The following is a 16,209-nucleotide window of genomic DNA, read 5'->3' on the forward strand; positions in this document are numbered from 1 at the left end:
AGCATGTTGCTGTATTTTGTCGCTTCTGCACTCGGCGTGGGGAAGAGCTTTGATACTTTTCGGCTAGTTGATAGGACCAGCCTGTAGAATAAAAAGAACAGGCACGTTCATCGACCTGCGCCCAACGCTATCACCGTGCCCACTGGCAACGACTTGTTGCGGTGCTGTCTTTCAGATTACAAAGCCTAAGAAAATCCCGTGAATATGTCCCAATACACTCCATCGCTTCTCTATTGGCAGTCATAGGCCTAAACAAGTACCCTACTTGTTCATTAATAAAATGTCTTTAATTCTTGACCTCAGGTTTTACTAAAATGTGCTTGGACAGCTGTCATTTGTCATCATTTTTTTCAGTTGCCGTCATTTCCACCCGAGAAAACTTTCGTTGGACGTCCTTGGCCTTCACGAGGACAAGTTCTCTTGCTGGAACATCATCTCCGAGGTCCGGCTCCCCTGCTCGCCCACCTTTCGTAAAATCTAGTCTGCATATCAGTTAAATATTGTCTTTTATTTTCAATGCTTAATAAATATGCTTATCTTTTTAAAACACGCTTTTTGAGGAATGAGAGTGTTAATGTGCTTGTAAGTGCTCCCGTCTTAATGTATCATGAGAAGCCGACAAACAAAGACGCCAAGGAAAACACAGGGGAAACTGCTTCTACTTCCCCATCGTTCCCCACAGGCGGCAAGTTGTTTTTCATCCACTTTCATTGGCATTAACTTATCATTTTCTTTAATTCAATTAACAACTACAAGTAATTTCCCGTATGTTTTCCTTGGTGTCTTTGTTTGTTGGCTTCTCGTGATATTCTAACGGGGATGTTGAGAGTATAGAAGATTGTATTTACAATATATGTACAATGTGAGTCAGAGTAGTTAAGATGGTTGACCAACAACAACACGCAGCAGCCAGCGTCCCGCGATCTCCTTCTCGGGTCCGTAAGGACCGCCGAGTGGTGAAGCGTTGTCTCGGCGCATGGTAGGCGATGAATTGCGAGCGAAGTGTGGCTTCAGCCGCTAAGCGTGGACGACGTCAACAGGTGTCGGACTTGAGGATGCATCAAAGTGTAGCGGCGTAAGCTCGTACAGGACTTCATAAGGTCCTGTATAGCGAGAGAGAAGCTTCTGGGAGAAGCCAACACGACGACATGGTGACCAAAGGAGCACCCAAGCACTTGGCGCGAACTTAACATCGCGATGGCACGGGTCATAACGCTGTTTTTGTATATGCTGCGAGGCTAAAATAAACGAGATCGGGCGACTTGACGTGCCATGTGAGCGCGATCGACGACTTCACGAGCGTACGCAGTTGCAACATGTGGCACAGAAGGGACAATGGCGTCAAACAGCAATGTGGGGTCGCGACCATACAAAAAAGGGGGAATATCCTGTGGTGTCATGTCGGGACCAGTTATACGCGAACGTCACGTAGGCCAGCGTGGCGTCCCAGTCGCAGTGATCGTTGGAGACGTACGTCGACAGCATGTCTGAGTTTTCGGTTGAGATGTTCTGTAAGACCGTTCGTTTGTGCGTGGTAGGCGGTGGACAGCTTGTGCTCAGTGGCACAAGAGCGGAGGAGGTCGTCCACAACTCGAGACAAGAACGAGCGGCCGCGGTCTGTAAGTAACTGTCGAGGTGCACCGTGGTGGAGAACGACGTTGTGGAGGCGAAAATCGGTGACGTCTGCTGCGCAACTAGTCGGCAACGCCTTTGTTATCGCGTAGCGTGTCGCCTAATCAGTAGCGACGAAGATCCACTTATTCCCTCTAGTCGTCGTCGGAAAAGGACCAAGCAGGTAAAAGCCTACGCGAAAGAACGGTTCAGAGGGAACATCAATTGGATGGAGTCGTCCGACAGGCGGCAGAGGAGGTTTCTTCAGGCACTGACATAATTCGCAAGTTGCGACATAACGACGCACGGAGCGGTAGAGACTCGGCCAGAAGAACCGGCGTCGTACGCGGTCGTATGTACGCAAAACGCCAAGGTGTCCCGCCGTCGGTGCATCGTGAAGTTGTTCGAGAGTGACGGATCACATATGACGAGGAAGGACAAGGAGTCACTCAGGGCCATCAGGGTTAATATTGCGGCGGTAGAGGATGCCGTCGTGCAGAACGAACATGCGGAACGTGGCATCAGTGCTGCCAGACTGAACTTTGGCGATGATGGACTGTAAGGATCCGTCGCGTTGTTGTTCAACGCGCATGTCGGTCATGTCAGTAAAAGCCATCAAGCAGGTCACCCGATCATGCGCAGCAGGATCAGAAAGATCCACGGGGCGACCAGAGAGAGGTAGTCAGCGTTCTTGTGCAGACGTCCAGACTTATAGCCGGCAACAAAGAAAATTCCTGGAGTCGCAAAGCCCAGCGACCAAGCCGTCCTGTCGGGTCCTGGAGGGAAGACACCCAGCAGAGTGCGTGGTGGTCTGTAACGACTGAAAACGTGCGGCCGTACAAATATGGCCGGAACTTGGCGAGAGCCCAAACTAAAGCCAAGCACTTCCACTCGCTGATGGAGTAATTTCTCTCGGCAGGTGACAGCAGGCGGCTGGCGTAAGCTATCGCGCACTCGGAACCATTCTGTTGTTGGGCGAGAACAGCGCCGATGCCATGGCTGCTTGCGTCAATGTGGACTTCGGTCGGTACAGATGGCTTAAAGTGGGCAAGTATGGGAGTGTTGGTCAGAAATCCGATGAAAGCGGCGAACGCGTGAGCCTGCTCCGGGCCCCATGAAAATGGCGTGTTCTTCAGAAGATCTGTCAAGGGCCGAGCAACGTCGGCAAAGTTATTGACGAAACGGCGAAATTAAGAACTCAGGCCGACGAAGCAGCGCACGTCAGAAGCAGAACGTAGCACAAGGAAACTGCGCACGGCGCGAACATTTTCCGGATCTGGTTGGACACCGGATGCGTCAACGAGGTGTCTCAACACGGTAATCTGACGGCGCACGAATTGACACATCGCGGAGTTCAGTTTGAGGCCGGCTTTTCTGAAGACCGCAAGAATGGCAGCGAGTCCGGTAAGGTAGTTGCCGAACGTGGGGGAAAAACAATAACGTCGTCAATTTGTAACAGAGACAGGTGGTCCATTTGTAGCCTTGCAGAAGAGAGTACATCATACGTTCAAATTTCGCAGGAGCATTGCATAGGCCAAAGCCCACGACTTTGAACTGATATAAGCCATCTGGCGTGATGAAGGCCGTCTTCTCACGGTCCAGTTCATCAACTGAGATCTGCCAGTAGCCGGATGGAAGATCGATGGACGAGAAGTATTTAGCTCCGTGCAAGCAGTCCAAAGCGTCATCGATGCGTGGTAGTGGGTAGACGTCTTTGCGCGTGATCTTGTTTAAGTGGCGATAATCGACGCAAAAACGCCAGGTACCATTTTTCTTTTTCACAAGGACGACAGGCGAAGCCGAAGGACTGGCTGATGGCTCGATGACCCCTTTGCGGAGCATTTTGTCCACTTCTGATTGGATGATTCAACATTCAGCATGCGATACACGATAGGGACGCCGACGAATCGGGCTCGCGTCTACAGTGTTTATACGGTGCTGAACAACAGATGTTTGGCGTAAAGGTCTCTCGCCGAAATTAAAGATGTCACTGTACGATTCAAGCAGGAGACGTACGTCCGTGGCCTGTGCAGAGGTGAAGTCAGGTGCAATCATTTTCGCGAAGTCATCCGTTAAGAAACCAGGGCTGTGAGCTGCAATTGGTGCTAATAAACTACTCGCGGCATTCACACTCTCAATGTCAAAATCGGAAACACTAAAAACACTGGTCAAGAACATGCCGGCTGGCATCACTTGGGGGCACAGGCTTAAATTCAGAAGCGGTAGAACGACGTCGTTATTAGTAACCGTGACCAGCGTATGCAGAACACCAACGTTCCGGTTCAAAAGCACGTCGATGATAGGACGAAGCACATATTCACCGTCAGGAACCTGTGGCTGGGCGGTCAAAGTGACGTAATTAACTGCCTCGGGTGACAGACGCACATCGTGAGGCGAGCACAAGTGCGGTGGGGCGGTACTTGGAGCATCGGCGAGTTGAGGCAGTTCCAACTGAAGAACGCCGGTCGCGCAGTCGATGAGAGCAGAATGAGTCCAATCCAAAATGTCCAATGATTCCAAAAAGTCCAATCCAAGGATAACGTCATGAGGGCAGCTGTCGATCACAGCAAATAGAAAAGAAGTAGGGCGGCCGGCTATATTTAAACGCGCAGTACACATTCCAAAAAGCAACCAGCACACCACCGTCGGCCACACGAAGCACTGGGGCAGCTGTTGAGGTGAGGACCTTTTATTAAACGTCTACGTAGGCTAGCACTCATCACAGATACGTGTGCTCCAATGTCGACGAGCGCTTGGACAGGTACGCCATATATTTTACTGTCAATTACATTTCTCCTTGTGGGCACATACAGAGGACTTGCTGCAGTAGTCGGCAATGCAGCACCACGTCCGAGGGCTGCATTTCCTATAGTTTTCTGAAATGGTCTGGCCAAAAGCCACAGGGGACGAAAGGCGACGTGGCTTAGGCGAACAGGAAGATGGGCGACGTGTTTGCGGTGAACGAGACTGGTGTCCGCGCGGCGATGGTGAGCGGCTGTACCATGTGTTCGTATCAGGGTTGTCGGCGCTGTTAGACTCGGCGGTGGGCTTAACATTGCCGGCATTTACATCAAAACGGCTTAGGTTGGTCGGCATGCTAGGTGTTGAGGGCCACGAGTTGCGACAGTATCGAGCGACATGACCTATGCGTCGACAGGTGAAACATATCGGCTGGTCGTCGGCGGTTCTCCACTCAGTCGGGTTGTGATAGCGCGGAGAGAAGCGCCGGGGTGGAGCGAAAACAGTAGAAGGTCGTTCGTTTGCTCTGGGATTGGCGACAGCACACACAGAATGTAAACCAACGTTTTCAAGTTCCTGGCGAACGATGGCTTGTACGAGGGGAACTGAAAATGCGGCAGCATCAGGGCTACGCGAACAGAAAGCTGCGGGCGCCTTCGCTTCCAGTTAACGTCTAACGCTTCGCACCACGTCATCTGATGGCGACGTATACTGCTGTGCGGGTTGATCTTCACACGTAGACGTTGCGGCAGTATTGGGAAATCTGGCGAATGGTTGCAAGACGCGTCGGCTTTTGGCCTGCTCGAATTGTCGGCACTCTTTAATGATTGCATCAACTGTAGAGGGACTTTTGCACATGAGCAGGTTAAACGCGTCGTCAGCAATGCCTTTAAGCACGTTCCCGACCTTGTCAGCTTCTGTCATGTCGTGATCGGCTTTACGACAAAGTGCGAGCACGTCCTGGATGTACGAAACATAGGACTGCGTGGGGGATTGGGCACGGGAGGCCAGTTTCTGTTTTGCGACAATTTTACGGCGGGATGGTTTGCCAAACAAGTCTGCAAATTTCTCTTTGCATTGGTCCCAGCTGCTTAGCTCCTCTTCGTGGTTTTCGTACCACACCTTTGCCATGGCTCCTAGGTAGAACAACAGGTTAGCTAACATAAGCATAGGGTCCCATCCGTTGATTCCACTCACGCGTTCGTACATGGCCACCCACTCTTCAACGTCGGCGCCGTCGGTCCCGCAGAAAGTTACAGGATCCTTGGGTTGCACAACGACAACCGAAGTGTGACAGCGACGTAGCATGCGACGGTGACGTAGGAGGCGGCAACAACGTTGATCCCGAGTGATCACCGTCATTTATGTTGCGGACAGTGATGCGACGTCCACTGCGGAGCTCCATTTTCAGCCGTGGTACCCTGCACCTCCACCAATATGTTACGGGGATGCTGGGAGTATAGAAGATTGTGTTTACAATATTTAAACAATATGAGTCCCAGTAGTTAACCACCAACAACACGCAGCAGCCAGCGTCCCACGATCTTCTTCTTCCTTTCTTCTGTCATCCTTCCGTAACACTATCATTATTCAAAATCGGGCCCCTCGGTTAACCGCCCTTTTTGTCGTCCTAATGTATGTGCCATTTGTTGTGGAACGACAAATGGATTTGTCAGAAACGCAGATGGATTGTTTTAATGAGGGTGGTGTTTTCTGTGATTTGAAGCGTGATCTAAACCTTCATCTATAGTAGCAACTATTACATGCTTTTAGAATACATGTTGCTATATACTAACCGCTGAAGGTTAAATAATTATTCTACTTGCTGTCAACGTGTCGCTGTCAGCAGTACAGCGAGAGCGGAAAACAAGAGGCTTAGATTTTCCTTCAATTTCTCTCTCTCTCTCACACACACACAGGCAGACACACACAAACACGCATATACGTTCAAAATTCAGGGGATCCTTTCCCACACATTACCAGTAGTCCCACTGCCAGGATAGACGCTCGGAGCAATACAGCTCCAGCATTGGCAGAGCGTGTTCACTGACTCCACTGTTTTTGGGAATGTTTTGCTAAGAAGGCTCACCTCGTAGATGGGCGCAATGACCATGTTGTCCAGGATGTTCTCGGGTAGCGTAGACATGCCGTCAATCTGCACACGAGACGTACTGACTATATTTTCTAAACTATAAAGCAAGACAACTGAACACAAAAGCAAACATGCGCTGCAGGACAAGAGATGACTACGAATGCTATTGATAGAAAGCAGCCACAGCAACCAATGTTGCCCAACACTTGGTTATTCAAGATAGCCCATTTACAATTGTCATGGATGTTAATTTCTTCTGTTGTAAGACCAGATGATTAATAAATTCCACGACACTTTCTCGAAATTTCTTTTTTTCCATCTCGAACACAATGAATTTCACGGATGTGTACAACTTGTACTTTCTACAGCTATGTAGATGCCAATGTAAACATATCAAATTAACCTTGCTCATGTTCGTGCCCTCCGCACTCACACATAGGAAAACAGCCTGTGTAGTAGCTTCCACCGCGTGCGAAAAAGATATAAATACGGCACTACTATCTTCATTACCAATAGGGTCTGTTTACTTAACACCACCATCTGACAAATTAGTTTTGTTTAACCTATAGTCGGCGTACCTACAATCTGGCTTTGTGTTCCTACGCTGCTTTGCTGTTCATCGCCGTTGGAAGCCCGACCACACAGCAGGCCACTGCGGCTTCGAGTGAAGCCAGATGGGCACACCGACCCTACTTCCCTCCGTAACCCGAGAGCTGCATAACGACTGAAAGGTTACAGCTAAATTTCGGGCTTTTACGCGCCAAAACCATTATCACACTATGAGGCACACCGTATGGTCAGGATTAATTCTGAGAACCTCGGGTCGTTTAACACGTACCTTAAGCACACGAGTACTTTGTATTTTGAACCCAACGAAATGCGGTCGCCGGGACCGTGATCGCCACGGTGTTACCGAGGCCAGTTGGATAAAAGGACCCGAGAGCTTTAAGCGTGGACGACGGAATCCGCCATAACGATCGGAGCGACGTTGCTACGGTGACGTGCATTTGAATTAAAGCAGATAAATATGTTGGCTCTGTGTTCCTGGTCGGCGGCAGCATTTCAATGCCCCGCCGATGGAAAGAGCACGCGCGCAACTGAGTTTCACAGCAGACGTACAACAAGCTGCCGACAATCTATCGTTTTGTAATATCGCCACGGGAATTTCGGGTTTTGCAGCTGTGACCATAACGTGACGAGCGCTATTGCGTTTACACTTGCGCAAATCAAGCTTTGCACCTTCGATGGGCCCATCGTATCAGGCAGGGCGATATCTGACGATAGTCGTGCTCTTGTTCGTTGGCAGTCTTTAAACAATGGCCACTCGTAATCGATGCTCTCTGTTCGGCGACCGCCGGTCGTGCTCGCACATATTGCTGGGGCCGAACTAGTTTTTTGCGCATTTCTATTTTGAGGCGTGGTTTAGTACGCGAGAAAACGACAGATGAGAGACAGTGAAGCACCGACTACCAACTGTTTAATGACAAGCAAACTTCCGCGCAGGCGCGCCAAGGCCAAGAATCGGCGCAGAAAGACAGTCACGGCAGCTGTTTTTCTGCTTTTCTAAACAGCATGTCTCAGTCAAGAGTAAAACGACAGGCACGTCACTGACGCAGTCTCACTCTTTCCACAGAGAGTGAGTTTCAACAGTGGAAGTGTGGACACTCCCATTGGGCCCAGCGGCCGAATTGATTGCAGCGCTCCAAGCGGCTGTTGTGAACTGAACCACACTTTTGATTTCGGATTTGGCGGCGCAGTTTGATCGCTGGCTAGTACGTGTTAGGCCGGCTGCACTAACCGGCGCAGAATCTGTTTCTGCTTCAACTACTCAACCACGCACTGTCCTTGTGCGGAATAGTTCTTTTTATTAAGTAAAATATATATGATTTTAAGGTAATCGCAAATAAAATCAGCAACACCTTAGACTTCTGTCAACCAAAGGATCAGGCAGGATTCCGTAAATGATACTCAACAATAGACCATATTCACACTACCAATCAGGTGATAGAGAAATGTGCGGAATATAACCAACACTTATATATAGCTTTCCTTGATTCCGAGAAAGGTTTGATTCAGTCGAAACCTCAGCAGTCATGGAAGCATTACAGAATCAGGGTGTAGGCGAGCCGTATGTAAAAATACTAAAAGATATCTATAGCGGCTCCACAGCCACCGTAGCCCTCCATAAAGTTAACAAAATCCCAATAAAGAAAGGCGTCAGGCAGGGAGATACGATCTCTCCAATGCTATTCACAGCGTGTGTACAGGAGGTATTCGAGACCTGGATTGGGAAGAATTGGGGATAAGAGTTAATGGAGAATACCTTAGTAAATTGCGATTCGCTGATGATATTGCTTTGCTTATTAACTCAGGGGACCAATCGCGATGCATGCTCACTCTCTTGGAGAGGCAAAGCAGAAGGGTGGGTCTAAAAATTAATCTGCAGAAAACTAAAGTAATGTTTAACAGTCTTGGAAGAGAACAGCAGTTTACGATAGGTAGCGAGGCACTGGAAGTGGTAAGGGAACATCTACTTAGGACAGGTAGTTACCGTGGATCCGTATCATGAGGCTGAAATCATCAGAATAAGAATGGGCTGGGGTGTAGCTGGCAGAGATTCTCAGATCATGAGCAGCAGGTTGCCATTATCTCTCAAGAGAAAAGTGTATAAAAGCTGTGTCTTACTAGTACTCACGTACTGGAGGCTTACGAAAAGGGTTCTACTTAAATTGAGGACAACGCAACGAGCTATGGAAAGAAGAATGATGGATGTAACTTTAAGGGATAAGAAGAGAGCAGATTGGGTGAGGGAACAAACGCGAGTTAATGACATCTTAGTTGAAATCAAGAAGAAGAAATGGGCATGGACAGTACATGTAATGAGGAGGGAAGATAAGCGATGGTCATTAAGGGTTACGGACTGGATTCCAATTTTGCACCGGATTAAAAAAAAATAATCCGCGTGTTGATAAAATTGCATAAAGAGGCCTGGAGTGTGGCCTGATCACGGTGACAACAAGCGGTAACGCACTCCCTCACCAGAGCAGGATTGGCCACCCTGGTGCAGTACTTGGCCACAACCTCCTATATAAACACAACAATCAAACCCCGGCCCTCAGTCCCCAGCAGCTGCGAAGCAACTGACCACGGCGGCGGTCATACCTGCGACGCAGCAGAGGGTGCTAAGAATCCCTGGCTCCGGACAGGCCGCCATTGGAATATGAACCTGGCAACGTTTAACGCTAGAACGTTATCTAGTGAGGCGAGTCTAGCAGTGCTATTGGCGAAATTCGAGGGTAGTAAATGGGATACAATAGGGCTCAGTGAAGTTAGGAGGCCAAAAGAAGCATATACAGTGCTAAAAAGCAGGCACGTCCTGTGCTACCGGGGCTTAGCGGAGAGACGAGAACTAGGAGTCGGATTCCTGATTAATAAGAATATAGCTGGTAACATACAGGAATTCTATAGCATTAACGAGAGGGTGGCAGTTCTTGTTGTGAAACTTAGTAAGAGGTACAAAATGAAGGTTGTACAGGTCTACGCCCCTACATCCAGTCATGATGACCAGGAAGCTTCTATGAAGACGTGGAATCGGCGATGGGTAGAGTGAAAACAAAATACACTGTACTGATGGGCGACTTCAATGCCAAGGTAGGCAAGAAGCAGGCTGGAGACAAGGCAGTGGGAGAATATGGCATAGGCATTAGGAATAGCAGGGGAGAGTTATTAGTAGAGTTTGCGGAACAGAATAATATGCGGATAATGAATACCTTCTTCCGCAAGCGGGATAGCCGAAAGTGGACGTGGAGGAGCCCGAATGGCGAGACTAGAAATGAAATAGACTTCATACTCTGCGCTAACTCTGGCATCATACAAGATGTGGACGTGCTCAGCAAGGTGCGCTGCAGTGACCATAGGATGGCAAGAACTCTAGTTAGCCTAGACCTGAGGAGGGAACGGAAGAAACTGGTACATAAGAAGCCGATCAACGAGTTCGCGGTAAGAGGGAAAATAGAGGAATTCCAGATCAAGCTACAGAACAGGCATTCGGCTTTGACTCAGGAAGAGGACCTTAGTGTTGAAGCAATGAACGACAATCTTGTGGGCATCATTAAGAAGTGTGCAATGGAAGTCGGTGGTAACTCGGTTAGGCAGGATACCAGCAAACTATCGCAGGAGACGAAAGATCTGATCAAGAAACGCCAATGTATGAAAGCCTCTAACCCTACAGCTAGAATAGAACTGGCAGAACTTTCGAAGTTAATCAACAAGCGTAAGACAGCTGACATAAGGAAGTATGATATGGATAGAATCGAACATGTTCTCAGGAACGGCGGAAGCCTAAAAACAGTGAAGAAGAAACTAGGAATTGTGAAGAATCAGATGTATGCGTTAAGAGACAAAGCCGGCAATAATGTTATGTGTAGCCGAAGCCCAATGCTATACACAATTTATTTACAGGGAAGCTAACGGAAAGCCAAAATGGCGACGCTATATCAAGCCGGCCCACGTCGTCGTCTTCTTCTTCCTCAGTTCAGCCACACTGTAGCGGCTGTCCCGTAGCATCACCCCCGGCAGTAGAAGCACCGTGCCGGTGCTGAATCTACACATCCGCGGTGAAAGGTGTGTGGTATGGCTTTAGTCTTGCCACGTGAACGATGATGTCACTTGCAGCCGAAGATGACGCTTAGAGGTCGGCCGGGATGACTTCATACGTGACATTGGCCACTTGTCGTACTACACGGTATGGGCCAGTGTAGCGCGACAGCAGCTTTTCGGAAATGCCCACACCTCGAATGGGTGACCAGAGAAGCACCAGAGAACCCGGAGTAAAGTGCACGTCGCGATGGTGGCAATCATAGAGGCGTCTCTGATGCTCCTGTGAGGCCTCGAGACGGGTGCGGGCGAGCTGGCGCGTGATCGGCGTGTGCGATCGCGTCGCGGGCGTATTCAGTGGCTGAACGTGTGGCCGAGGGCAGCAAAGTGTCCAGGGGCAACGCGGGTTCTCGGCCATGTAGGAGGTAGAATGGTGAATAGCCGGCGGTGTCGTGACGCGATGAATTATACGCGAACGTCACATATGGTAAATGAAGATCCTAGTCGTGGTGGTCGGTCGCAGCATACTTTGAAAGCATGTCGGTGATGGTCCGGTTGAGGCGCTCCGTGAGGCCGTTGGTCTGTGGGTGGTACGACGTGCTGCACTTGTGCTTTGTCGAGCAGGAGCGGAGGATGTCCTCGACGACTGCCGACAGAAAGCTGCGGCCACGGTCAGTGAGTAATTGGCGCCGAGCACCGTGCACTAAAATGATGTCATAGAGCAGAACGTCAGCAACGTCAGTAGCACAACTTGTCGGGAGGGCTCTGGTGATTGCGTACCGCGTAGCTTAATCAGTAGCGACAGCGACCCATTTATTTCCGGAGCCCGAGAGAGGAAACGGTCCAAGCAGGTCTAGACCAACACGGAAAAAGGGTTCCGGTGGGATGTCGATTGGATGGAGACATCCAGCTGGAGGCGTGGAGGGCTTCTTCCGGCGTCGACAGGACTCACAAGCGGCAACGTGGCGCTGCACAGAGCGGGCGAGACCCGGCCAAAAGAATCGACGTCGTACACGGTCGTATGTGCGCGAGACGCCCAAGTGTCCAGCCAAGGGAGCGTCGTGAAGTTGCTGGAGGACAGTCGAACGCAAGTGCGATGGAATTACGAACAGAAGGTCAAGGCCATGTGGATCGAGGTTGCGGCGGTATAATGTCCCCTCTTTAAGGAGAAAAATAGGGAGAGAGGCGTCGCCAGGCGTTGACTCCAGATGGTCAATGAGGGGTCGTAATGAAGGATCGCGGCGTTGCTCGTTGCCGATTTCAAGCAACTGGGACACAGAGAAAACGCAAGCGATGGCGTCCGCATCAACTGGTTCGTCAACGGGGTAGCGGGACAAACAATCGGCAACCTGGTGCAAGCGTCCCGTCTTATATACCACGGAGAAGGTATATTTTGCAGGCGTAACGCCCAGCGAGCGAGTCGTCCCGTGGGGTCCTTAAGCGAGGATAGCCAGCAGAGCGCGTGGTGATCAGTGATGACACAAAAGGGACGTCCGTACAAGTATGGACGAAACTTCGCAACAGCCCACATAAGAGCGAGGCACTCGCGCTCAGTGATTGAATAATTGCGCTCGGCGGGTGATAGAAGTCGGCTGGCATAGGCTATAACGCGATCATGTCCACGCTGGCGTTGTGCTAACACTGCTCCTATGCCGTGACCACTGGCATCAGTTCGAACTTTCGTTGAGGCAGACGGGTCAAAGTGGGCCAGAAATGGAGGCGTGGTAAGGAGAGTAGTGAGCTGCGAAAAACATGCGGCATGGTCAGGTCCCCAAGAAAATGGGGCGTCTTTCTTCAAGAGGTCGGTAAGGGGACGTGCGATGGTCGGAAAATCCTTCACAAAGCGTCGGAAATAAGAGCACAGCCCTACGAAACTACGAACGTCCTTGGTAGACTTCGGAACAGGAAAGTTCGTAACGGCGCGAATTTTGTCCGGATCAGGTCTCACGCCTCTGGCGTCCACGAGGTGTCCAAGGACGGTGATTTGGAGGCGAGCGAAGTGACATTTTGACGAGTTCAGCTGGAGACCAGCGCGGCGAAACACGTCAAGAATCGCTGAAAGACGGTCTAGACGTGTGTCAAATGTGGGCGAATAAACGATGACGTCGTCCAGATAGCACAAACAGGTGGACCACTTGAACCCCTGAAGCAGAGTCCCTCATTCGTTCGAAGGTGGCGGGCGCGTTACAGAGACCGAAAGGCATCACCTTGAACTGATAAAGGCCGTCAGGGGTAACAAATGCAGTCTTCTCTCGGTCCATGTCGTCGACGGATATCTGCCAGTAGCCGGACCGTAAGTCAATAGAAGAAAAATAAGCCGCACCGTACAGGCAGTCTAGAGCGTCATGAATACTTGGCAAAGGGTACACGTCCTTTCTTTGTGATTTTGTTCCGATGGCGATAATCTACACAAAAACGCCACGTTCCATCCTTCTTTTTGACAAGTACGACGGGAGAAGCCCAGGGACTACAGGAAGGCTCGATAATGTCCTTTGCAAGCATCTTTTTGACTTCCTGTTGGATAACGGCTCTTTCGGACGCAGAAACACGATATGGACGTCGGTGAATAGGGTTCGCATCGCCAGTGTTTATGCGATGGGTCACGACGAACGTTTGACCTAAGGGTCGATTGTCAAAGTAAAAGATGTCGCAATAGCCTTCAAGAACGCGGCAAAGAGCTTCAGCTTGAGCAGGTGTAAGGCCAGAGGAAACCATCTTCTCAATGTCAACGCCAGTACCGTGCGATGACGTCACGGTATGGGCTGAGATGTGACGATCTTCCACTGTCAATGGCTCGACCTCATCATCCTGCAAAGCGCTAATTATAGCCAATGAAATCCCCTGAGGCAGAAATTGCGCGGTTAGCGCGAAACTGACAAGGGGAAGGCAGGTGCGGTTGCCAGTAATTGTCAGCATAGTGTGCGGCACGGTAACACCACGTGTAAGTATAACTGCCAGAATTGATGCGACCACGTAATTACCGTCAGGCGCAGGTGGTGAGGACAAAAAGTCGACGTGTCACAGAGTGAGGCGGCAGGCGAATAAAATGCATGCAGCTCAAACGGCTTGGAGGCGGGTCGACAGGGTCGGCAAGAAGAGGCAAGTCAAGGCGAAGTGAGCCGCCCGAACAGTCAATGAGGGCAGAGTGATTGGCAAGGAAATCCAGACCGAGAATGAGTTCGTGAGGGCAATGCTCGATGACGGTGAAGAGAACGACGGTGTGTCTCTCAGCAATGGTGAGTCGGGCAGAGCACATGCCAACAATAGCGACAGTCCCTCCGTCGGCGACTTGTACAAATCGGTTCGGGGCGGGCGTCAGAACTTTCTTGAGCCGACGGCGAAGAGCAGCACTCATAATGGACACATGCGCCCCAGTGTCAATCAACCCGCACACAGGAACATTGTCGACGAGAACGTCCAAAAGATTCTTGTTTGTGGGTAAGGTGAAGCGAGGATTTCGTGTCAATGTCGTCATTGCAGCTTCACCTCCAGAAGCTGCGCTGTCTAGTTTTCCGGTCGGGGGTGCGTCGAGTAGATCGGAGAAGGAGCACGGCGTGACGGGGGCGAACGAGATTGACGACGGGAGGGAGAAGGCGAGCGGGAGTAGCGGGGCCGTGTCAAAGATGTCGCAGGGTCAGATGATGGAGCGGGCATAGAAGGGGCGAAGGAAAAGGATGCGCTAGAGGGGCGAGGGTGATAATCAGGAGAATAGCGCGTCAGAGAATTCCAGCGGTTGCGGCAGTGGCGAGCGACATGTCCAATGCGTCGGCAGTTAAAGCAGATCGGCATGACGTCCACGGTTCGCCATTCGGAGGGGTAGCGCTGTCCATATGAAGAGTAAGAAGAGCGCGGTGGGGACGTGCGTGCAGAAAGAGGTTCCGAGCGTACGGGACGAATGGATTGCAGGCCGAGGTTGGACAACTCTTGACGGACGACGGCCTGGATCAAAGAGATTGTCACCGGAGAATGATCAGGTGACGGGAAAGTAGGGGCCGCCGGTTGTGCCGCTTCGACCTCACGACGAATGATGCGGGTCAAGTTGTCGCATCGCGACGGCTGGTGGAAGAGGTCGTCACAGGATGACGTAGCAGCTGTGTTGGGAAGTCGCGTGATGTATTGGGATACCCGGCGGCTTTTAGCATGCTCGAGACGGCGGCACTTCTTGAGGATCGTGTCGATGCTGGTGATGTTCGTAAACACCAGTAAATTGAAGGCGTCGTCAGCAATGCCTTTGAGGACGTGATTAACCTTATCGTCCTCAGACATGGTCGGGTCAGCCTTGGCACAAAGGGCCAAGACGTCGAGAATGTACGACACGTAGGACTCGGTCGACGTTTGTACACGTGGCAAGGGCTTTCTTGGCATTGACTTGACGACCGAACGGATTACCAAAAAGGTCGCGGAGTTTCGCTTTGAAGAGATCCCAGCTCGAGATCTCCTCTTTGTGAGTCTGGAACCATGCAAGTGGAGCTCCGTCGAGGTAGAAAAGTACGTTCGCAGGCATAATAGTCGGATCCAACCTGTGACTGGTGCTGACACGTTAGTGTAATCGGAGCCAGTCGTCAACATCAGGACTGCCGACTCCGTTGAAAACACCAAGATCCCAAGGGGGGGGGGGGGGGAAACGGCGACGTAGGTCGAGGCTGCAGGCGGATATCTAAAGTGCCGCCAGCAGGAGCCGATGTTGCACTGTCGCCGTTGCGACCGCTGCGAAGCTCCATGACGGGTACGGGGAACGCCCACTTCCACCAAATTAATGTTACGTGTTGCTGAAGCCCAATGCTATATACAATGTATTTACAGGGAAGCTAACGGAAGGCCAAAATGGCGACGCTATATCAAGCCGGCCCACGTCGTCTTCTTCTGCCTCCTCAGTGCAGCCACACTGTGGCGGCTGTTCCGTAGCAATATCATTATTACTATGGATCAGATAGTTCAAGTGGCTGAGAAGTTCTGTAAATATTTATACAATACCAGTGGCACCTACGACAATAATGCAAGAGAGAATAGTCTAGAGGAATTCGAAATCCCACATGTAACGCTGGAAGAAGTAAAGAAAGCCTTGGGAGCTATGCAAAGGGGGAAGGCAGCTGGGGAGGATCAGGTAACAGCAGATTTGTTGAAGAATGGTGGGCAGATTGTTCTAGAGAAACTGGCCACCCTGTATACGC

The 16,209-nt window shown here is 50.6% G+C and overlaps 1 protein-coding gene across 2 annotated transcripts in view; it reads right to left on the bottom strand.

Annotated features, from left to right (window-relative positions):
- Window positions 1-16,209, bottom strand: part of LOC126536560 (neprilysin-2-like) — a 128,965-nt gene that overhangs the window by 17,829 nt on the left and 94,927 nt on the right. For both annotated transcript variants that reach the window (XM_055072826.2, XM_055072832.2), the window contains one exon: window positions 6,440-6,505. In XM_055072826.2, coding sequence (XP_054928801.2) covers window positions 6,440-6,505 — 66 coding nt within the window. The remainder of the gene's footprint in view (window positions 1-6,439; window positions 6,506-16,209) is intronic.

Source organism: Dermacentor andersoni, chromosome 3 (assembly GCF_023375885.2).
Source record: "Dermacentor andersoni chromosome 3, qqDerAnde1_hic_scaffold, whole genome shotgun sequence".
Taxonomy (NCBI): Eukaryota; Metazoa; Arthropoda; class Arachnida; order Ixodida; family Ixodidae; genus Dermacentor; species Dermacentor andersoni.